The sequence below is a fragment of the Brachyhypopomus gauderio genome, unplaced genomic scaffold (assembly GCF_052324685.1).
Source record: "Brachyhypopomus gauderio isolate BG-103 unplaced genomic scaffold, BGAUD_0.2 sc82, whole genome shotgun sequence".
Lineage (NCBI taxonomy): Eukaryota > Metazoa > Chordata > Actinopteri > Gymnotiformes > Hypopomidae > Brachyhypopomus > Brachyhypopomus gauderio.
The window spans coordinates 147036-171396 of record NW_027506903.1 but is presented as its reverse complement, the minus strand read 5'-3'; the positions used below and the strand labels follow the sequence as shown (position 1 = coordinate 171396).

At 44.1% G+C, this 24361-nt stretch overlaps 1 protein-coding gene and 1 long non-coding RNA gene across 7 annotated transcripts in view; one reads left to right on the top strand and one right to left on the bottom strand.

Moving 5' to 3' along the window:
* Positions 1-5870, top strand: part of LOC143493185 (uncharacterized) — a 14834-nt gene extending 8964 nt beyond the window's left edge. The window contains exons 2-3 of the long non-coding RNA XR_013125361.1: positions 5480-5541; positions 5683-5870. This is a non-coding gene — a long non-coding RNA (uncharacterized LOC143493185). The remainder of the gene's footprint in view (positions 1-5479; positions 5542-5682) is intronic.
* LOC143493183 (uncharacterized) overlaps positions 1-23887 on the bottom strand; it is a 33234-nt gene extending 9347 nt beyond the window's left edge. Inside the window, exons 1-4 of one of the 6 annotated variants that reach the window (XM_076991401.1) lie at positions 23699-23887; positions 11012-11106; positions 4657-4721; positions 2005-2938 (exon numbers count right to left, since the gene is read on the bottom strand). In XM_076991401.1, coding sequence (XP_076847516.1) covers positions 2005-2316 — 312 coding nt within the window. In that variant the 5' untranslated portion in view covers positions 2317-2938; positions 4657-4721; positions 11012-11106; positions 23699-23887. Of the gene's footprint in view, positions 1-2004; positions 2939-4656; positions 4722-11011; positions 11107-14049; positions 14224-18200; positions 18515-23698 lie in introns of those variants that run through there. The other 5 variants (XM_076991397.1, XM_076991398.1, XM_076991399.1 and 2 more) reach the window with 5 other exon arrangements.
* Positions 23888-24361: the final 474 nt, after the last annotated feature.

Here is a 24361-nt window from a genome sequence, read left to right as displayed (position 1 = left end):
CGACACACACACACACACACGCGTGCTCTCACACACGTGTGGGCATGCGAGATGTGTGTCACGTAGCAGACATCGCTGAGTGCTACATCCTTGTCAAAGCAAACCACACTGTCTGTTGTAATTAGGCTTAAAAATGTGCCTTAAGTGTGAACACACCACAAGAGAGAGGAGAGACCAGTGGGTGAACCTGAACCTGGCGTGTTCCTCACAAACGGCCCCCGACAGACAGACACCGGCTTACTGTACATCGACGTCACGTCAGATTTTACGGCAGACGGCGACGTTGCCATCGCTGGTGTGGTGAATTATTTATGATGCCCGTGTGATGGTACTGATCTGTGCTCACAATGGGAGGTCTGAGGCGAAGCAAAGCCTTTACCACATGGCACATGCTTCCACAATGGGCACGACACACACACACACACACACACACACCGACGGGTGCAACGACACATTCTCTGAGCCAAGGCGGCGAGCTGTGTGCATAGTGATGGGGTAATTATGGTCTGTCTGCCCAGGAGACTGTCATGGACTTGCCCCCCCCCCCCCCCCCCCCCCCCCCCCCCCCCCCACCCCCTTCTTTGCCTTTACAGTGAGAGATTTGCATGGGGGGTGGGGTGGGGGGTAGTTGTCGACTGAAACGTCTAGCTAGCTCACACATCTCATATGGCAGAATTAGCGTAGCTCTACTGACAGCTATAAAACACAGTTAATGCAGGGCATAAAAGATTAGAGGAAAGAGAGAGAGAAAGGGGGACAGAGAGAGAGAGGGGGGGACAGAGAGAGACAGAGAAAGGGAAAGAGAGAGAGAAAGGGGGTGAGAGAGAGGGAAAGGGGGACAGAGAGAGAGAGAGAGAGAGAGGGGGATAGAGAGAGAGAAAGGGGGTGAGAGAGAGGGAAAGGGAGAAAGACGAGAGATAGATGGGGAGAGAGAGAGAGAGAGAGAGAAAGAGAGAGGGAGGGAGGGAGGGGTAGAAGGAGGGAGGGGGGGGAGGGGTAGAAGGAGGGAGGGGGGAGGGGTAAGCACCAACGCAGGTTCCTTTTTTCTCAACATGCCCCCCGTGGAGTGATTTGCATACTTGGCCTCCATGTTCGCGAGCGATTAGCCTCGTTCTCAAGGCCCGCTAACTAATTCAAGGATATGCAAATGCAATTAGGCAGCATTTGCATATGGCTAACGGTCGCACAGATGGCAAACGGCAAGAGAAAAAGCTGGGAAAAAAGTGGTGCCGCCATCTTTTGGAGGGAAACGGCCAGTCGGCGGCGGCGATGACGGCCATTTTGTCTGTGGCCGTGCCAGCCAGATGCTCCCTGACCCAGCAGCCCGGGCAACAGTGGACAGACTGACCCCACCACGCCTCACACAGGACAGACTGACCCCACCACACCCCACACAGGGCAGACTGACCCCACCACGCCCCACACAGGGCAGACTGACCCCACCACGCCTCACACAGGACAGACTGACCCCACCACGCCTCACACAGGACAGACTGACCCCACCACGCCTCACACAGGACAGACTGACCCCACCACGCCTCACACAGGTCAGACTGACCCCACCACACCCCACACAGGTCAGACTGACCCCACCACACCCCCACACAGGGCAGACTGACCCCACCACACCCCACACAGGGCAGACTGGCACCACCACACCCCACACAGGGCAGACTGACCCCACCACACCCCACACAGGGCAGACTGGCACCACTGTCTGACTGGCACGGGCATGTGGCGGTGAACAGTAGAGTGAGCTTTCATTACCTGAGTTCATCATTTACTGCACTCGCAATAAACCCACCCAAGACTACAAAATGGTACGATCCACTTTGCCTGTCACTCTTTTTTTAAACATCTTATTCCATTTCCAGGAAACTACATTTACTATAATCTAATCTTCTGTGAGGCTTTTTGTAATACCGTTCAGAACAGACACGGCGCTGCGTTAGCCCGGAGTTTACACCGAGCACAACTCCTGTGTGCCACTTCGTCTAGACTCACCTCGTTAGCCGCGCTCACGTCCGTCCGCTGTCTGGTTCCGCGTCCCCTCTGTCGTGGTTCTTCGTCGGGTGTCCCATTGTCCGTTAGCTCCACGGCGGGCGTGGGGATTGGGGCGTGGCCTGCCGCCCCGGACAAGGCGGAGTGTCCGGGCTGAGAGCCTCCACTCGGCACGGGGAGGGGGGCGGCCGTTACAGGCGTGGATGTCTGGAGAGGAAATCTCCTCAGACGAGGAGGAGCAGAGAGGAACGTCGGGGTCGGGGTCGCTCTCCTTCCGAGGGAACGCACTGGGAGGTGCTCGGGATTGGAGTTCATGGTTGGACGTTCATCTCCCAGTGTGGAGACGGAGGGGGCTGTGGAGACCGTGGCGTGCAGGAGAGGAACGTGGTGGAGTTGTGGGGCCTTCAGCCTTCTCACGGAAACATAACCGAGGCCACTCTGGACTGTAATATAAGATGCCCTCAAGGTAAAACTTACTTATGTAGGAACATACCCAAACACACACACACCGAATCAGGACCGGTGTTTGCTAGCAGTATTGTGTGTGTGTGTGTGTGCATGTGAGAGAGAGAATAAATATGTACTTGTATATATTCTTGTGTGTGTGAGGTCATCAGCTTGCAGGCTAGGAGCTAGCTTGGGTGTTCCAGTCTCGGTTCCTCTTTCTTTGTATTGATTTCTCTCGATCTCTGCGCTCCAGAGGTGCTGTTGACCGAGGGGGGTTCAGGCTGCCTCTCAAGCCCACACCGGCTCACCCCAGCTGGCCTCAGCGCGTTACCGCGCTCCCCGGGATTGAGACGGAGCCGTGCGGAGGAGCAGGGCCCTTGGCCATCGCAGTCTGAGTAGCTGCTCGCAGAGTTCATCCATCTGTCTCTTGCCATTCTCCATCCCCCCTCCTCCTCCTCCTCTTCCTCTCCGAGTCTTCTCATCCTCTTCGCTGCAGAAAACGAAAAAGAACAACAAAGCCGGATTCAGCCGTTTGTGTCCCGCGCTGGCCTCAAAGCGCCTGATGCAAATGGCCGTGATTTATGCACCGTACGATCTTTACAATCTGAGCTCAACGTTTGTGACCGCAGACCACGCGGAGTATTCTGTGGCGAGTACTTTTTGCAAGCAGTATGTGGGAGTATGCAGGCATGGGGGGGCTGTGGGAGAGTGGGGGGGCAGAGTTGGGGGCACACTGGGTGTTTCAGACACAATGACTCCATTCACGGGGCCCGGACATGGGTGTTAACTCCCTGTCCACGCAGGGACAATAGAGCCCGCGAACATTCACACTCCTCGGGCTGCCGCCAGCATAGACATGGCCCGATCGGGCCCGGCGCAAGGCCCCGCCATTGTATCCACCCTGGATGGATGGATGGGTGGGTGGATGAATGGATGGAGGGAGGAAGGGAGGCTCTGGAGGAGAAAGAGTGGAGGGGGGGGGGGGGGGGGGGGGCTTCCGTCCGTGGCTTTGGACTGGTCCTGGAAAGGCGGGCTGAGGGAAAGTTGTAAATATCACGGGTGGAGAAGCCCAGGTGGGGAGGGACGCAGCACGGTGACTCCACCCGCGCCATGGCAACAGCGCTACCGGTCTCCGAAACACCTGGACGTGGGCAGAGAGCAAGAGCAGGACACCGCAGGACACTTGGCTGGTGCGGGACACTAACGCGGGACACTGAGGGACAAGAGACAGGTGCGAGAGGGAAACTGAAGGAAAATGAAGTGACAGATCTATCTGGAATGAGACAGAGAGGGGGGGAGAAAGAGAGATGGGGGGGGGGGGTAGTGAGTGCTGGGGGAATAAGGGTATAAGTGTCATGGCAGAAAAGCCCCGGGGGTTGAAGTATTTAGGTAATCAGGGAGGAGACTGCGCTTCACACGCTGGTGTGTTTGTTCCTTATGTGAGTTCTGCTGTATAGTGGCAGCTGCAACTGAATTAACATTTCAGCATCTTATCTGAGATGAACAACATGGCAACCTCAGGGGTGTATGCACCCCCCCCCCCCCACACACACACACACACACAGCTCTCCACTCTAACTGCTCTTTATTTGTTTCCCCTCTGGTTAACTCTGACAATTTGTCACCATAGCAACCTCCCCTACTCTTCTCTACATCACTCATACCAGGCCTGAGAGAGTGAGACAGACAGAGAGAGAGACAGAGGGACAGACAGAGAGAGCGAGATAGAGAGTGAGACAGACAGAGAGAGCGAGATAGAGAGTGAGACAGAAAGACACACACAGAGAGACAGACAGACAGAGAGAGATAGAGACAGAGAGAGAGAGATAAAGAGAGACTAGAACAAATGGACTAAGCAAAAGTGTGTGTGTGTGTGTGTGTGTGTGTTTGCTTGCATGTGTGTGCACACATACACAATATGTGATTTTTCTGTGCATACTAACACATGCTGAGTTTATCAGTCCTAACCATAGTGGAATAATGACAATGCAACACACACCCTGACTGACACGGGAGAGGCAGGTGATCTGAACACACATGAACAACGTTTCAAACTTAATTCACTCCGACATTATAACAAACCTTACATGAACTCAAGAGACACAGGAATGTAGTTTTACTCACAAATATCTCACTTCCTACATATTTTCAGGTATTTTTCATCATAATTAATATAAATGTAATGGGCACATTTTCTATTATACTTACTTCTGTTATATGTGTTTTGCCATGTTTGTAAAATAAACATCTTGTCTTTATTTCGTAGTCACCCCCTGAAACACAAGTACAGACAACTAATAATAGATTCAGGAATGCTAATGAATTGAACAAATAAACAGATTAGCCTGAAACGACCATTTAGGGCCATTCACACACTTCTCCTGTTTCCACGAAGCCTGTGTGTGTTTGCTCTATACTGCACCGAACTAGCAAGCGGCGTATACACACACACACACACACGCACGCACACACACACACACACACACACACACACACACACACACACACACACACACACACACACACACACACACACACACACACACACACTCTCTCTCTCTCTCTCTCTCTCTCTCTCTCTATTGATCAGAAGAGGCCACTCAAAGCCGCTAGAGGAGAATCATGTGTGCACACCCCCACCACGGTCAGACCCCCCCATCCCCGAAACACCCAGCAGAAAAACGCACGGTGTCTGCTGAGCTATGAAGGGACTTCAGAAAATACCACCCGCTGCTATAACCTGCTTTTATTCTCCGTTTGTGTCACGAGCGTTTTGCTGACACGCTGACGGGTCTGGTATGCTAAGGTTTAGATAATTTTGTAATTATGTTATTTAACGTTCAGCGCCTTTTTAGGGGAAATGAACAGGAATGCTCAACAGTCATTTCTAATGGACTAAAACACGAAACAGACAGTTTAATTTGAACAGTCAACGCGTGGCGATATTCTGAGAGCACCGAGCCGCCTAAAGAATCGACCGCGTTACCGATGAAGCAATTAACACTGGTAATTTCATACCATTATTTTCCAGTGACAGAATCCAGCGCGAGGGCCCGTGGAGACGTTCTCACACGCACTGGGGCACTTTAACATGTGAGGTCTCTACACTCATCACCTGCAACATCTTCAAAAACAAACTCGTTTGTTTATGCCTCCTCGTTGTTTGCCTAGAGATGGGGTGACAAAGTGTCTTCGTTGACTCTCTCTCTCTCTCTTTCTCCCCCTCCCCCCAAGGGCCCGGAGAGAGGAGCCATTCAGGTCCGACCCCAAAACCACCTCCACCTCCGCCGGCACCACCCTGACGCTCCACGCACGCCCGCACAAAGAGGCCGGCGGTTGGCGCTAAGCATCCTCGCATTGAACTAATTAGAAGGAGCTCCTCCCCTTCCTCATTTCCATCTGAATCTGCGGAGAAGGGAAGAAAGGAGGCGGAGGGGAGGGTGGGTGTCCGGGAGGAGCGGGTGGAGCAGGGTGGATGCAACACGCTGGTCTGTATTTGCTCAAAGGACGAGCTTGTGTCTTTGAGGTTTTCCAGGAACATAAAGGAGGGTAAACAAGGCATGCGGGAGCAAATTGAGCGTGACACGGCCGCCAAGCGCATTCAGGAGGCGGGGCCGCGGGGAGAGGGCTCCGCCCACCACACAGCTCCGCCACTAATGACGACTGTGTTATGCTAATACAAAAGCGCCGGGGGGGGGGGGGGGGGGGCTTTGCTTTCATCGGCACATTTGTGAGGATCCTTTGATATAAAACATCCGTGTATGTAAATGCGATTTAACACCTCAAAACTACAGAGTCATAAAAATGACTCTAAGTGAGAGGGTGTTTCTGGGCTTTTAGGTCTCCTCCAGGGGACAGAGCCATGAGGACTCGTGGTCTGAAAGTCCTTTGATACTGTGCATGTTCACACAAATATATACTAAATAATCTTCAACGGTCTTATTTTCTGCTGTTATAGTGAACACTGTCAGCTCACAAACAACACGCTCTCTCACTGGTGTGCGATGAGAAGTCTCCCTGTGTCTTTCACGGTCTTAGGAGGCCACTGGACCACATGGGTACAGCACACACACTGTAAGGTGTTGTTTTAGAGCAAACCATCCTTCCCACTCAGAAATAATGTTTAGATGTTTCTTCTACATTCAAAGCTGTCCAAAGACTTTAGAACAACTCTCCTCCCATGCCCCAGGTCTCTGTGACACACACACACACACACACACACACCCTCTGTTGGCCCCCTATTATGGACATAGATCACAGATCTTATTGAATGACCCTCAGAAAGACATTCCAACTAAGTTGCTATGTATTCCACTAACAGACACCCCCCCCCCCCCCCCCACACACACACACACACACAACGGTTTGTGTTGAGCTGCTCTTTCTGTCTCACTAGATCAGTCTGCCTCTCCTCCCACACACACACACACACACACACACACACACACACACACACACACACACACACACACACAGATATGGTCATGACTCAGAGACAGACATGTACAAGGCCAAGTTTAGCAATCGGCTGGCCAAGTTTGCTGAGTGACTGTAGTTTAAAAAAATATATTTTTTGCAAACATAAGCAAACCACACAGGCATTTTTCATGAACTACACTAGAATTTGCATGAAAAAAAACTGGCCTTGAATTAATTAGTATGTTTCACTGAGGTCAATAAGACGGTCTTTCACCATCTATGGATGCTGGAGCTGTGCTCCTGTAGGGTGGAGAGTGAGACATGAGTGTGTCTGAGAGATGCAGGTGTCTATCATCAGACACTTTCTGTCTGTCTCTCTCTGATATTCTCTGTCGCTCTGCGTATATATTAGCCGTGTGTGACGTGACCCTTCCAGGCTGTGCGACTGTTTCGTGTCGTGCTGGGCGTGGGAAAAAGGGCTCCACTCCTTTCACAGATGCCTCTCTCTCTCTCTCTGTCTGTCTCTCTCTCTCTCTGTCTGTCTCTCCCTCTCTTTCCACCCCACTCTTTTCACAGCTGCCCCTCTGCACCCCACTAGTGGAGGCCCAAAAGCACCATGCCCCCCCCCCCCCCCACACATACACACTCCGTCTCCCTAACCCCCCCCCCCCCACACATACACACTCCGTCTCCCTAACCCCCCCCCCCATTCTTTAACCCCTCTCCATTCAATCTCCAGTCTGCTCCTTTTCAAAAAGACCCTCCCCACTCCACCTCCACCAGACCCCCCCCAACTCTATCCCACCATACCCCCCCACTCCACCTCCACCAGACCCCCCCCAACTCTATCCCTCCATACCCCCCCACTCCACCTCCACCAGACCCCCCCCAACTCTATCCCTCCATACCCCCCCCACTCCACCTCCACCAGACCCCCCGCCCAACTCTATCCCACCATACCCCCCCACTCCACCTCCACCAGACCCCCCGCCCAACTCTATCCCACCATACCCCCCCACTCCACCTCCACCAGACCCCCCGCCCAACTCCACACTCCCCCCCCCCCCCCCCCCCAACTCCACCAGCTACCTTCCCGCCCCCCCAGTGGTCTTCATAAATACATCTCATTATTCAAGCTCCGTTTTGTAGAAGCGTTAAAGAGGTCAGTCTCCACTCGCTGGGCCGGTCACAGCTACACAAACCTGAACATCCAAAAATCTCTCTTTTCTTTTCTCATCTGTTCTTTCTTTTCTTTTTCCCCTGCAGGCTCAACACTTTTACTTTGTTTACAATTTAGCTTTGTTTTCCTATTCAGGGAGATGGTGAAATGACGATTGGATCTTCACTTTATCTATCTGTGTGTGTGTGTGTGTGTGTTCTTAAGATCTTGGGGGGACCTGTAAGACATAATAAATACACCAGTGGTGGTAAACTGGTCAGAGGAGTGATGTGTGTGAGCTGAATCTGCCCAAGTGCCCCTGGCTCCACCCACACCTACAGCTACACACACCACGTCCATGACATTCACAGCATTTGTTTAGAGAGATTTATTTCCTGTTGCCCACCCAATGTGGAGGGCGTAATTTAAGTCAACGAATGAGAGCGCTATGTGCACACAAACACGCCTCAGCTCTGATGGCCCGGCCAGCCGAGGACCTTCCTCGACCTGTGAGAAAACTCGCATCGCTCTTGAGTTGTGAACTCCCATTTCGCACAGCAGAAACAAGGCCCTACGTCGACATTCATATTCTGCATATTCTGAAGTGACTTCACGTTTAGCGTTTACTTTTTCTAAAAATTCAAAACCAAGTGAACTTCACGGGGATTCATAGACTATCGAATGCCATTTTGTTCATTTGTGAATTTGTAGTGTGCATTCTGTCTGGTTTCACAAAAAAAGACTTCATCAGTGTTCAACACAAGGTTTTAGAATAGGTAATATAATGTGATTATTGGTATAATTATTGGTATAATTCGAAGCTATGTGGATACTCCTGCTGTAATCCTGCTATACGTAGACGGTTGCCAAGGAGACAGTCCTATGCATCCCCTTCAGATTTAGGAAGCTGTGATGTAAACTCGACGTACAACCTCCCTGTGTGCTTTAAATGCCCAGTTCATGCTGCTTTAACACATCAGTCAATACATTATTACTTATGTCAGACAAGAATGCAATAATGGATTTTACTAACAATGGGTTTGCTCACAGGTCTTCTTCCTGGGATTTAACACAGGTCTTTATCCAAACCCAAACTCTTAATATCTAGTCTTAATCCAGATTTTAACCAAAACCCGAACTCTTGACCTCTGGTCTTAACCCAAACCCAAACTCTTAATCTCTGGTCTTTACCTAGGTTTTAACCCAAACTCTTAATCTCTGGTTTTAATACAGGTATTAACCCAAACCCAAACTATTCATCTCAGGTCTTAATCCAGGTTTTAACCCAAGCTCTTAACCTCTGGTCTTAACCCAAACCCAAACTCTTAACCTCTGGTCTTAACCCAAACCCAAATTCTTGACATTTGGTCTTAATCCAAACCCAAACTTTTAATCTCTGGTCTTAACCCAAACCCAAATTCTTGACATTTGGTCTTAATCCAAACCCAAACTTTTAATCTCTGGTCTTAACCCAAACCCAAACTCTTAACCTCTGGTCTTAACCCAAACCCAAACTCTTGACCCCTGGTCTTAACCCAAACCCAAACTCTTGACCTTTGGTCTTAACCCAAACCCAAACTTTTAATCTCTGCTCTTAACCCAAACCCAAACTCTCAACCTCTGGTCTTAACCCAAAACCAAACTCCTAATCTCTGGTCTTAACCCACTCTCTTTACCAGCCAAACTGTTGCAGACTACCCCAGCAGTGCTTGATGTATGCTGGTGAGCAGGTCTGTCCAGAGGGGCTTTGGTATTCACAGGTCTGGACTGATTAAGCTGGGTCATGTACAGGTCATGTTGACCTCGTCCCTCGAGGTTGTCCCGGTGTCCCGGTGTCCCAGTGTCCCGGTGTCTTCAGCCTTACAGGAACGCCAGCTTCTCCACACATTCCAATCCACCATTCACACACTCCCCACTATAGACCGCAACGCTGTTATATGCCCCTTTTTCTTTTCTTTTTTTTTTTTTTGCACGTGAGTAAATATAATTACACTAAAATTAAATCAAATGATTAATATTCATCATGCACTGAATTCACTGTTGGTATTTCAGGAAGAAAAAGTGGTGGATTCAGGACACCTCCAGACCTGTGGAGAATGAAACAGGGCGACAGGGCAGGAACCCCACCTCTCTCTCTCTCTCTGAGTGCCACACACTACTGGGGAGTCTGGGACGTAGGCTTGTGAGAGGTAACCCTCACCCTAACCCTCACCCTAACCCTCACCCTAACCCTCACCCTCTCAAACCCTCTGCTGTTGTTTAAAAACATAAGGGTGAAAACTTCACTGGTTTAAATGACAAAACAAAGAAAAAACAAGGACACCAATAACGTTGGCTTGTAAAGGTAGTTGAAATAATGCAATTTGCAGGCCGAAACAGATGCCTGTGTGCACAGATCGTGGTCAACATTGGGACAGAACAGGTAACGAAATAGCACTATGCTCATGGGAAATGTAGTTTGTCAACTATATTAAGTGTAAATTAGAAAGTTGGTTACAGAAAACATATAGCTAAGTTGTGGTCTCGTGTGAATTTAATGCGGGCATTCAATGTAGAATATTTAGCTTTATAACACTGGAGCTGGTAAATGAATTACTTAATACTTAATTGATATTATGATAGCAAAAACCAAGTTAGTTACAAAAAATGTAATCTGTTCGGTGCCTTATCTGGAGGCAAGCCATCCACAAGACTGAGATATTTTACAGCCATTTCGAAATTCTCCTAAGTAATTATTCCAAATGTTGAAACATGTAGAGTGACACAACACACAGCTATAAACTGTACCAAAACAGACAAAATCAAAGGCCTAATTAATGCCGATTTTATAGGCACAACACTGTCGACTGTATGTTGTAAATGGTTCTGATCACAGTGCTTTGCTGTTTCATGGACTCCCTTAAACAGAATAGACACACTATCACTTCATATTATCATATTACCATTTTATCTCTTATGCAGTTATGACAATGTTCTTTGCTTTACCTGCTATAGAGTAGAATGGTTCTTGGGTGTGGGGCAAAGACACAAGACCCTGCTGAAGAATCTAATGGATGATCTTACTCCTCTTGGCAAAAAAACTAAAATCACAGAGAGAGAAAAAAATATATTAATATGGATGTAACGTTGAGAAGGGACATTGGTATGCTTTGATGATTGATGACTCTGGGTTCTATTAGTAGTAGATTTTTCTCCATTTTTAGCAAACAGGATAATGTCTTCCATGGTCTTTTTCAGACATGAAAAGAAAACTCTCAGATTAATTTATACTCAGCTTCAGAGTATATTAAAGTGTGATTCATATTTTAAATTGACACTACTGTAGTTCTTTATAGTAATTTCTTAATTGAAAATATAGTTTTTTATGTCATGTTTTCATGTTTTAAGTATAATTCTCTCTCCCTCTTTCTCCCCCTCTCCCTTGCTCTAGCTCTCTCACTCTCTCTTTCTCTCTCAACACCCCCCCCCCCACACACACACAGGTACTAAGTAGGTTTACCCTATTATTGGCACTATTTCATCCCCAAAACAGTATAACACATAAAGAGTCAATGTCAAGTATATATAGCAGTTCCCATGCAGAATACGAGGGGACCTATAATATCTTTATAGGTTTTACTGTGCATGGAATGGCCATAGGCAAGATGATATTTTATGCACCTACAGACAGTTAGGGCTGAAAGACAACATTAACGGTAAAAGTTAAAGCCTTACACCACAACCTGGTAAAGGAACAAACTATATCACACAACAAACACAGTGACCCTAGAAGGATAATGACAAAATGAACAAGTATACAATTCAGATGCAACCAAGTGCGATCACTTATAATTGGACCACACAGCACACATCATCTTTTAACTCAAAACATAAATACTTTCTTTTATTAAAATATGATGATAGCCTGTCATGAATCTTTGAAACGAAAAAAATGATTTATATATTATTTTGTGCTTGAATAATTATCTAATATTGGCATTTATAAACACAACTGGCAGCTTGATCCTCATAAGAAGAAAGACCATCGTTCAGTGTTTATCTACTGCCAGTTGCTGTACTTTGACACATGTACAGAGAATCAGGGCATGTGCTTATTTTTCCTCCACAATTCAGTTAAGTTGAAGTAACCGGGACTGTGTATTTTAGCCTGCTGAGAGATCTCTCTCTAGCCCTGCACACCACACATCCACAACACGGCCTGCCACGGGCTTTTGTAGTGAGAAAATGATACTGTTCATAAGCACAAAACAAGACGTTGCTATGGTACCTTTCAATGATGCAAGAGACTATGTGAGAAGATTGTCACCAAACCGCTGCCAACATGCGCGTGCCGAAGTTGACGTATAAAGAATCCTGTCATCGCGTTTGTTTATATGATACTCACAGCAAATTGGGAAATGGTATGATCTAAGAAAGCAGGTGGTGAGTTGAGGTACACCCTGCTTGAATAAAGGCATGACTTTAACATTTTATCACTCAATATTACTATGTGAGAAACTAGGATCACGTATCGGAAGCAATCCAGACACAAACAAAATGGGCCCCGTGCCAGCGTTAAGACTGGTACTGGGTACCGTCAGGGGAATCCCCTGTTTTGGACTGTCGCTGTCCCTTCAGCACTACACAACGAAACAAGATATGTCTTTGTACACATAACCTACTTATTCTGGTTATTGGAAGGCTATGGTGGTTAACATCAATACTGCATGAAACAACACGTTCCTCTTAAAACCCACGTGACATGCAGCCGAGAACCAATCCAACGACGCACCTCTTTTAACCGTTTCAGGGCGCCCCGCGACCACGTAATAATGTAACCGAGACAACAGCCGCACAAAATACTTGATTTAAAAATCGAGACTTCTACTGAGTGCGAAACAAAGCTACGTGTGCGAGACCTCGGACACTACCGACGATCAATGAGCACGAAAGCGCTTAATATACCATCATCAACGTGCGTCATATACGCGCCACGGTTTGCATACGGGGTGTCCCCGGTTGACAACAATCCCGCTTGGTTCGTTGCATGCGAGTTCGTCCTAGAAAACTACATCAGACATGCACAGTATATATACAGAGGCAGGCATAAACGATGTTGAAACCGGAATCCCGTCCTGGAGAGCTGTATATTCACAGCACAGGCGAGATCACGCAGGCTTCGGCACTCCAAAAAACCTTCCCCCCGCCCTCGCGCTCCTCGCGCCATTCGGCGGGTCTCGAAGTGTGTGGAATTAGTTTATACATTCGGTTCTCTAGCTTTATGAAATTTCATAAACTCATACAGCTAGATAACCAAAGAGAAAAACTAACCCATGCATCTTAAAGGGACCGCGGCGCTCAAGATGTTGCCTCCGTTGTGGTCACATGGTACCATAGCACTTGCTGGCGCGTGAGAGGCTCCTACACGCACTCGCGCTCCCTCACCAGAGAGCACTTATTTGGGACTTGGCTCAACGTCGAGAATTTAAAGCCTTACCTCTGAATATAACTTAAAGGATCACTTGCAAATATCCCTTAGCAAAGACTTTTGGGGAAAAAATTATCCATATTCTGGGATGATGGCACATAAAACACACACGCACGATTACACAGCTAAGTAAATATTCAGCAAATGTATCTATATGAAATTATGAATTAATATAAACTACGTGTAATTTAATTAAAGACCAAACTGTGTGTCTGGTCTTTAACGACTTTAGTAACATCACGATGTATTTACCTGACTCAAACTTCAAAGAACAAAACTAACAAAGACATCTTAAGTGTCAGAAAACTGGTGAATACAAAAGGAAGCGTACCAACTTTGTGCATTTCAATAGTTCGCAGAAGACAGTCCTCCAAAAAAAAGCGAAAACCTAAACTACGTTCAAGTCAAAGCAGGGAGTTATAAAGCTATGTAGTTCGTCCAGCTTGTTAATTCTTTAAACGCAATGCACAACATAAACAATTAAACTCTTTACCGTTAAATTCAAGCGTCAATGAACCGCGTTTGATCAGACTGTACAGTGTGTCCAATTACTTACACCGTTTCGCCTCTGAGTAATTTCCGCCGTTTGGTTAATCCAAAGCGAATCCAATCCACGAAACCAGAGACTTACTGTAAACTGGGCTGAATAAACTCTTGAGTGACTCGTCAATGATGTTAAGACTTCCCACTATACGTGGATATCAGCATTCAGAGCCAGACTTCCAGAACCGCGTGGAGAAACCAGTGTAAGTGACCAGCGCAACGCATACACACACCACTGCTCAGTCTGTGTGTCCCCGCCCCCCCCTCCACACACACACACACACACACACACACACACACACACACACACACACACACACACACACAGCAAAGCACAGCATTTCTGCACAAAAGTAAATTAGTACAAACAGTGCAGACAAATATCCCATGCTACTTCACCAAAAGTGATTTAAAATCCTGCAAAATATTACACAAGTTATGTTGCTCATTTTCACGATTTCGGTGACGTGCTCTGTAGGATATTCATCATCATGAACGAATATAATTATCATAACAATAAAATTACTACAAAGGGCCTGCTTTGGAAACATCAATGACCGTACTTTTGAACTTGTGTGTCCTATGCCGCATGCATTGAATATATATGTTCAATAGCAACATACATCAGACCACCTTGACCCAAAGCTCACTGATTACACGTTACCGTTCTATAACTTTGCTGGGGGGGAAAAGGGGGTACATAAAAACAACATTCTGGTAGTGTGTCTTTGTAAATGCATCTAATATTGAGAAAGTAACGGCGAAAACAAACTTGGAAAAATTCCCATCAACAGACGAATGCCTCGCCATGCACACGGGCGCAGGCACGCGCACCTTCAAGCGTGTACCCATAATGGAATCTTCCTTAGCTGCATAGTTTTGATTTGCAAAATGGAATGCACCACAGATGAGATAACGGGGGTGTGGTGCTCGAGAGCACGCGGTGACCATCACACAGCATGGAAGCCCGTGTTCCCGCCTACAACTCACAAAACACTGCATTGCTCCAAATATAGCATATGACGGCCTTTGTTAGTATTTATGGTATTATTAGATATGGATATGGTTGGTCCAAAGATACATTTATAACTTTCTATTTAGACGTCCAAATACGTTTTTTATTATTATTTCTTAAACGGTTTGCATAGACTTAGTTCTAAGCATGTGAATCGATCTATTGAAGGGGATAGGTGAGGTTTGTAAATCCAGCTATATTTAATACCTAAGCTGTTAGACCCCTTGTGGCGACCGTAGAATTAAACCCATAGACATCGCAACGAGGTGAAAGCTATCAAACACTGTTTCACCTATAAAACTGGTCTAGATGTTCTGTTATGTAAGAAATGATTAATCTTTTTCGAAGTTTGCGCAGCATGTTCATCTGCTTGGTAAGGATAACAACCGTCTTATTAATTGCTAATTAGCCTATTAACAATACACAAGCTATCGTAATTTTAATTCAGATGTTTATTATTGAAGAGAGTTACATTTCTTCACATAGGTACAATGTATTCTCTTTGTGTGTGTGTGTGTGTGTGTGTGTGTGTGTGTGTGTGTGTGTGTGTGTGTGTGTGTGTGTGTGTGTGTGTGTGTGTGAGAGAGAGAGAGAGGGAAAGAGACAGAGAAAGAGAGAGAAATGCCATGTTTGGTAGACAGTTAGTTAATTTGTCTACCATTAACTAGTTAATCATTTTCCAGCATTTTCAATTCTTTTTGTCGTTGTTTTCATTTTCATAAAATACAATGTAGAGTAGACAATCATGTCATCATTAAACTCTTAGATGTATCTCCCTTTATATATATATATATATATATATATATATATATATATATATATATATATATATATATATATATATATATATATATATATATATATATATATATATATATATATATATCTAGAGACACAATATATATTATAATATCATATGTGTCTTCTTTCCATTTACAAAATAGAATAAAATAACAGAACAATGACCACAATTATAACGACAATAACGATAAACGACAATAAAAATATAGCAGATTTAAAATAAGCAATTTTGATCGACTTGTTGTATCATGTGATATAAAAATATAATATATAATAATTTTAAAGAATTAATATACTCCGCAATGGCTATCTCGTACAGTCCAGAGATCCTGGATAAGTTAGTTCTACAGCAGTCGTGAAGCCCTGTCCTCGGTCCTGAAATTCCCTTAAATTGCTAATGAACACCATGCAACAGCCGATAAAATATGCAAGCAACACGCTTTACCCAATCAAACCTCACCACGTCTACAATATCCAGAAGAGTTTATGCTAGTACCTCCCAAGAAAGACCGAAACACACTAATGCACAGAAATGCTCTTGAGATGAGGACTGTGTCTTGCAAAGCTCGTTCAGTAATTGATCGTGTGTGTGTGTGTGTGTGTGTGTGTGTGTGTGTGTGTGTGTGTGTGTGCGTGTGTGTGTGTGTGTGTGTGTGTGTGTGTGTGTGTGTGTGAGAGAGAGAGAGAGAGAGAGTGTGTGTGTGTTTGTGTGTGTGTGTGTGTGTGTGTGTGTGTGTGTGTGTGTGTGTGAGAGAGAGAGAGAGAGAGAGAGAGAGAGAGAGAGAGAGAGAGAGAGAGAGAGAGAAAATAACATTTAGGGTTTATGCGATACATTTTCAACAGACGACGTATAATGATACGTCCTAAACACACATATCATTTCTCTTATCTCATCTATCACACAGACTAAAAAAACTCACAACACAAATACACTACGTATGTGTTTTTTTATTTTTACTTATTATTATTTTTACTGTTTTTTAGATATTTAACTGTAATAGATAACTGTATTTGTTTAATCGAAGGCGTTCGTGCACCAATCAATACACAAAACGGGGGGAAAATCGTAGTTGTAAACAAAATGCAAAACACTCACAAAAACCACTACTTATCCAGCAAATCCTCTCGCTAAATACTCAGCAGTAATTGAATTCGTGAGATTTTAGTGACAACATGGTTTACACACACAACCTTTTAAGGCCTACCCGCACCTGTTGCTCGTTGAACACAAGCCGCCCCTTCACTAAAGTCTAAATGTTCTAAGCACCGTTAGTAAGAATATTTCGCAGCAGGCGTGCAGTTTGGCGAAGCGAAGCGTACATAACCAATGAGGTATTTGGTAACGATGCAACTTGAGCATAATACCGCATTGAACGTGCATGAAACACATTTTATTAGCAGTTAAAAAAAACATAAAACATTCTGAAAATAAAATGAAATAGCTTACAAATAAATTCTTTACTATTCAACAATAAAGGACACCCATACACATCTTCAACTCAGCCGTGATCAATCTATGTCTTTTGTTCCACTCTCGAAAAAAATTACTCGCTGAAGAACCCTGAGAAAAAAAAATCTTCCCACAAACAAGTGACCGAGAAAAATTAGCCCCCAAAGAAACAAGTCAACACCAAGTTCAACAGCGAGCTGTTCCTCATTAGCATGAGAATATCGTCTGGGAACAGCGAGGGGCGAGGACAAGAGAGTCTGGCGTCTCCGCCCGGCTTCCGAGGCCCCCCGACATTTTCCCAGGCTCCGTGCTCTTAACAGCCTATTAGAGCAAATCTATTTACATTGCACATCACTCATTTATTCTAGCCTTGAAAGAAATATATACACTGGGCTAGGACGAAGTGTTCTACGTCCAATAGGCCCGAAAAAGCACGCAACAATTTATTATATCGGATTAACTGATTTCTGTAGCTTATTTAGACGAGCTGTTCGCACACTATGTAGCTATTATTAGTTTTTTTTCGTAGCCAATACCGACATTTTCAGTTTGGTATACATACGCACACACACCCCAATCGTACCAAAATTAAAATGTTGAGGCAATCGAAGTCTAAGTGCAGAAATTCACCACAGATCAGTTTATGAAGTCAAAATTATATTCACTCAAAAGGATTTATTGTGTTTGATTTTCTCGTCCGAATGCAACATTTCTTCCCCAGACTGATTTTGGCAACAGTAAACATACACTAAGTAGCCTAGTTTTAACGTAACATACCTCGTCCACATCAAGAGTTAAAGGCTGTTAGGAGGGCATAAAACAACCGAGAAGTTAGTACGTAGCTTACAGCGTCTAGGATGTACTGAAACAAAGACCTTATTAAAGTAGAAATGCTCACCAGGTTCTCAAATGGAAAAAAAGTTAGGGACGTCGGTGCATCCGTCGATCGCTACTGTGCAGCGTCCTGCTGGATATTCGGGTTTGAACCCGGAGCGGTTTGAATCGTTGGAGCAGTTTCACTCGAACGTGAACTGAAACTGAAGTCTTTAGCGCTCGCGATCCTCACGCGATCGGTCATTGTGATTCGCCGTCTTTTGTTCCAACTCTGCGTGAACGGAGCTCTTTGGCTTTCATTAATTTTTACGTCCTTTATGTTCCTTTTCTCGTCAGAAAACAGCCGCGACAGTGAGAGAGAGAGGGAAGAGACTGATAGGGTAGGCGCGAGAGAATGAAATAGAGCTCGCGCGGGGAGGGGGGGGGGGGGGCGAGCGCAAAGCACGCGCACACGGGAGAGGGGGCGCGAGGGGAGGGGGGGGGGAGTCGGAGAGGGCAATCTATCAGTCCTGGCTAGAATGGGATATTGCAGAACATCTCAGAGCTAGTAAGGTGCGCGGGGAAGCTTATAAATAATTCGTCAGATCGCCACGATTTACTCTATTTTCTTTTGGAAAGACTAAATGTCTTCTCAAAATAGTTATACGGCCTCGTTTTAGTATTCAGTCCTCCGGTTGGTTAAACTTTGGCGTTTTCTAATTGGCAGACCGGTTGGGTTTCGTTGATCTTCACTCGCGACGAAATCCCTTTCAAAGATAGCCCTTAAAACTCGAATTCCTCTTAATTATACTGTGGTCGATTCGAAAAACACAAGAAATCACGGGATCCACGTGTCAGCAATGTATAAAAAGTTTTAAATCCCCTTGATTTATAATAACACATTCATAATGCAAAATAAATAAGTTTACACCAGTGGACCAGAAGACACCAGTTGGTGATGTGTCACGGGGCTCCACGCTGGTGCACACGTCGCACTATCTGGCGCAAACGCGTGACTCGCCACGTTGATTAACACCTAGCGGTTCCACGCGCCAATGGTTGTTCGCGGCCCACGCGGCTTCGCTGTTGGACTTTTTGCGCGGTACATTCAAACCAGCAAGCTTTCGCATACTTAAACTGTTCGAGTCTTCAAATTATTTGAATATGTATTCATTCTCACCAAGTATATAAACTAATGTGATACAGCAAAGTAATGACTGTATAATACTTTGAAGACCAGCTCGCAGAATAATTGATAATGTCCAGTGAAGTTGGATCTTTTTGCACGTATCTGCCACATGTACATGCAATGGCTGTTAATGTATTTAGCCTGTTGCAAGCTGTTTTCTGCTCCACAGGCACGCAAACCTTCCAATTCTGATGATTTATAATTATAAATTATATTAATGTATGTAACTTTACAAACTATGAAATACATTCTATCTGTAGTTACATGTCCAGCACGTTCAGATTGTTAACTGATTACAATACCTACATGGAATAAATTACACTTTTAACACTCGATTCTTTATCAAACTATTATACTTTGTTTGCAATTTTACAAAATTTTATGTAACTGAAACCATGGTTGTGTTTTAAGGCACAGTACGGGTAGGAACACGGGCCCCATTTCCCAAAATCATCGTAGAATTAACGTCATCTTTAATGATTGAGAGCGCTCACTGTAACACCCGCTCTACAATTTTAAGTTTAAATTAAGTTAAACGTTACGATATTTTTGGGAAGCCCAGTCCAGCATTTCTGTATAGATTCAAGAGACGTGACCTACAGACAGTCTAGATGTTGATACTAGAGCGCCTCTAATATGCAGGAATTTCAATTAACGATCATTTCACGTTGTGTCACAAACACACAAACGCGAGTATACTGCAACACAAGCCCTAAACCATTAAAAAATAAACTAATACACACAGAAGCTGTGTGCTTTTATACGCATCACTACATATAAGAATACTCAAACCTATTGAGGCTATTGAGTGTCTGGCCTCCTAAGATAAATACATTGTAAGATAAATTACATTGTAATTACGATTGAGATTTTCAGTAAAATATTTTAAACCCTTAAATATACGGACACAGATACAGCGACCTATACACTTCTCCTGATATTAAGAGTTCGCACACGCTCATTCACATAGACTTTTATTTTATTTATGCGCTAAAACGGACAAGAAAAACCTCAGAGGTTTTTATAAATCACGCTTATACTTTTAACATTAAGGGCACTTCTGCATTGCCATTACCAGTACTTTATGTCGGCCCAAAAGCTGAATATATCTAATATATTATGCTAATATATTATTGCATACAATCAAGTTAACTATATATGAAAACCCAAATATAATTTTAATTTAAAGCTACGTAAATACGCAATTGCGCAGACAGGCCTACTTCTTCCAAATGTGGGCGTATAAAAAACGGACCTCCTATGTATTCCAACATTTTGAAATGTTAACATAACAATTTTCTTTAAAAGATTTAATATTACATTAACATTCAATCACTATCACTACATTCAAATAACTAGCCCAGGTTTTAAGGGAATCTTTGAGCACCATCTTTAAGTTGTTTTTACTGCAAGTTGAAACTAGATTAAACTATTTCCAAAGACCTCTGAGCATCCAGTCCATTACAATGAACATGTAATCCTGAAATTGTGTCAAATTACAATAACATTTTAAAATGTTTACATTTAAGATGACAAACTAAATGTTTCTGTTTCTGGCGTTTTGTGTACGCCTGTCTTCGTGGCTAATCATTGACCTTGACCCCTAACCTTCTTCAGTCATCGCTTTAACCTTCAACCTCGGTTTTAAAGGAATTTTTAGATAATACATTTAGTGTTGTTATCAGCTCCAAAAGACATTCAGTACAGCAAAAGATAAAAAAGGCAACATGTAATCCTGCACGACCTACCCAGAATATTACTTTTAATATTAAATCTTTTAACTGAAGTGTTCCTGGATGGGTTGTTTCATATATTTTGGTGTTAAGTTATTAAGTTATTATATATATATATATATATATATATATATATATATATATATATATATATATATATATATATATATATATATATGATTGATAGATAGATAGATAGATAGACTAGATAGACAGATAGACGGATAGATAGATGTTTTGCTTACATTTCAGCAGAATTTCTGCACTATTTCTATAGGCTATTTGCAGGAATGTATAGCTGTCTCTTGTATAAGCCTCGTATATATTCTTTACAGCACAACCCTATTCCCGTACGCGCAGAGGTTTTTAAAGTATTTGTACACTGAGTTGAGTTCTCAAATGTATTTATTTTTATTAAGGGAAATTAACATCAACATCCAAAAGTAGAATCCGAATGTTAACAAACACCTAATGCTGTTTGTTTGTTTGTTGTTTACCAGGCTAAGAAGCTTCATTTGTATGTCCACGTGCTGAAGCTTTTCGGTCTACGCAAAGAGCTTCACGCGGACGAGGATCCAGTGATGACGTATGTGTGACTGCGTCATGGTCTATCGTAAGCTGTTTAGCCATTTAATACTACGCGGTATTCCAGTTCTACGCTATATTGTAGCTATCAAATGAGCGCCTATGGGTTTTTTTGTATGTCTCGCTGTGGGTCGTGTGTTAGTAAGGGACTGAGATTGCTATTCTTTTGCTGATTACTTCTTTATTTCTTTGTACATGTTGTGGGTGCTGAGTCTTGTATTATGCAAGTAGCTTGCAATTAAATAATGCATAAATTAAACACAGCGAGGTAAACATTTGAATGTGCATAATAATAAAAAAAACGATTTATTTACTTTTTTAAACCCTTAAAAATTGTTTTGGTCCGCTCTTAATTTTCCAGGTTTCCAAACGTATGGCCTTATTACAAAAGCACAAGTAAAACCAGACACCCCTGGCCATCGGCTCAGGTACAGCGCAGTCCGAAGGACTTCAGCTAAATGTGTGTTGGTGTTTAGTCTACATCCTGCCGCATGCAAGATCTTGATTGGCCACCAACCTTTGTAAATCTGCATATAAATCTTTCTTAGCGACCAGCATGCACCTGCACTCTGTTTGGACTGCTGCCTTAAAGCGTTTAAGCAGTCAGCCTGCCCGGCGCTCAGGTGTCTTGGTTAGGTCCTTCGGGGGGGGGGGGGTCTGTGTCCACACCTGTGCGCTCACCTTCACACTGCCTTCACGCAATGTGAACAACCACACAACTCCTGGTTATGCAGCTCACCCCTGTGGGGTTACTTTAGCCTATTATAGTCACCCAGCAACCAAGCTACCTATGAGCAAAAGGCCTCAGCTAATGTTCACGAGTTGCTACATATTTATAACATGGTGATTACACCGCTGAGGAACAGCACGTGTGTAATAACCCAGAGACGTCATAGTGTCATGAATTATGCAAAAATAATAGTTGCGACTGAATGTTATATGTGTGTAGCATGGCAGTGATGGTATATGAAACTACTCTGTAAAAATGTTGGAGAAATCGCCCACAGAGACACTGACACGTGCGCGTGTATAAAACCAAAAACCGTCACAGACAGGCACGTCACCCATCCTCTGTAATTCCTGTGTATGATGGTCCTTCACGTGCAAAACAAATGTGATCTAAATTCGTTTGGAAGCGATACCCGTTTGTCTCTTCCTCAGTTCCATCATGTCTAAAACTGTAATTGTAACGTGACTGTGCTGAATCAGAAAAACGCAGTGATCTTAGTCCGATTCCTCACAAATACGGTGCATCTCGTACACGCGTACACATACGTGTTGCGATTCTTTGCCCATTTGTTTATTTTCTGTTTGTTTGATTAGCAATAATAGTTTGTATTATCTTATAGACGACCTATAACGCTTATTGGACCTTCTGAATGTTCCACACCATAAGAGGACGGAGCCAACACATTATTATACGATAGAGCGGAGGCCAAAGTCTGTGTGACGTACGGTGCGCCGCAAGGAGGCCGTGTGAGGTTCCTAGGACATATGAAACGCTCCTAGATGGAAGATTTTAAGTCCAAATTCAGGACACAATGCGTTCACGTCATAAACGGAATTGTGTAAAAGCGCGAGACGTGTTTAAACACGGTGCGCCGCCAGCCCCGTTTCATCCTGACCCGTAACGTCACGTGTCTGATGACATGTGTCACATCAGCGAAACGCTGTAGAGTCTTTGCGAAATCATTACAAGTCAGATTTCTCCACAACATATAGCAAAACCAAAAACGAAGACTGCAAGAAAGCTACAAGAGAAACACTTGATTTCACGAACGCAGCCGTGATTGAGTGAAGATAAACAACCGAGTCGTTATAGGGAGGTTTTCAGATCACACTGAATAAATCCCGTCCGCTAAATGAACAGCCTCCATGATCAGAACAACGCACGTATCTAGCGATCAATTTACACATAGTACATTTTTATAGTTTTCTATTTTTTACTTAAATAAGTAAAACGCTAAATTATAAAATAACAAAATTAGGTCTGTGTTAATGTTACATTGATAGTCAGTCAATTAACCATGTAAAATAAAAATGTAAAAAAAAAAACTAAATCGAAAATGAACTTACAGAGTCTTAGCTTAGATGAGCTGTGAGTTGTCTTCACGGCCTGATCCAGAAAGGGAGTTTCTCTCAGCTCTCGCCTTTTTAATTGAAGGCAGGCGGGAATTTATGGAAATGAGGGTTGACACTAACTCGTGCATGGTAATAGCAGGGGGACAAATTCGCGTCTTGGTTCCCAAGCGAACACGACGGTCAAGTTCAAGCTCAAGTCTCGTGCGGTAGAAGCAACTTGTAGCCCATTACCATGCGGGACGCGTCACGGGCGCCGGGCCGCCAGAGCTCGTGCGGATTTTCCTGAATGGCAACGCAATAAGCGTTACGGTTCTTTGGGGTGTTTTAATGACCACGGGAACGTCAAACATAATTACAGTTTCCTTTGTGGTTTTAACTTTTTCATAAAAAAAAAAAATCTGAGATACGGAGAAAAATAAGGTAGTTTAAAAAAGCAAGTTTACATTAACGCTTGAATGTAAGATGAGAGTAAGACAATGTTTTTTGGTTTTATTTCGTCTGCATAAGACCGTATTCTCGTTCAACAGTGATGACAAGTACAATACAAAAATAGCTTCATAAATATGGAAGAAACACAGCAATTACAAGATTGCATTATGTTAATAAGTTTCACACTGTAGACACGAATACATATCTAAAGTATTTTTGATGTCTTGG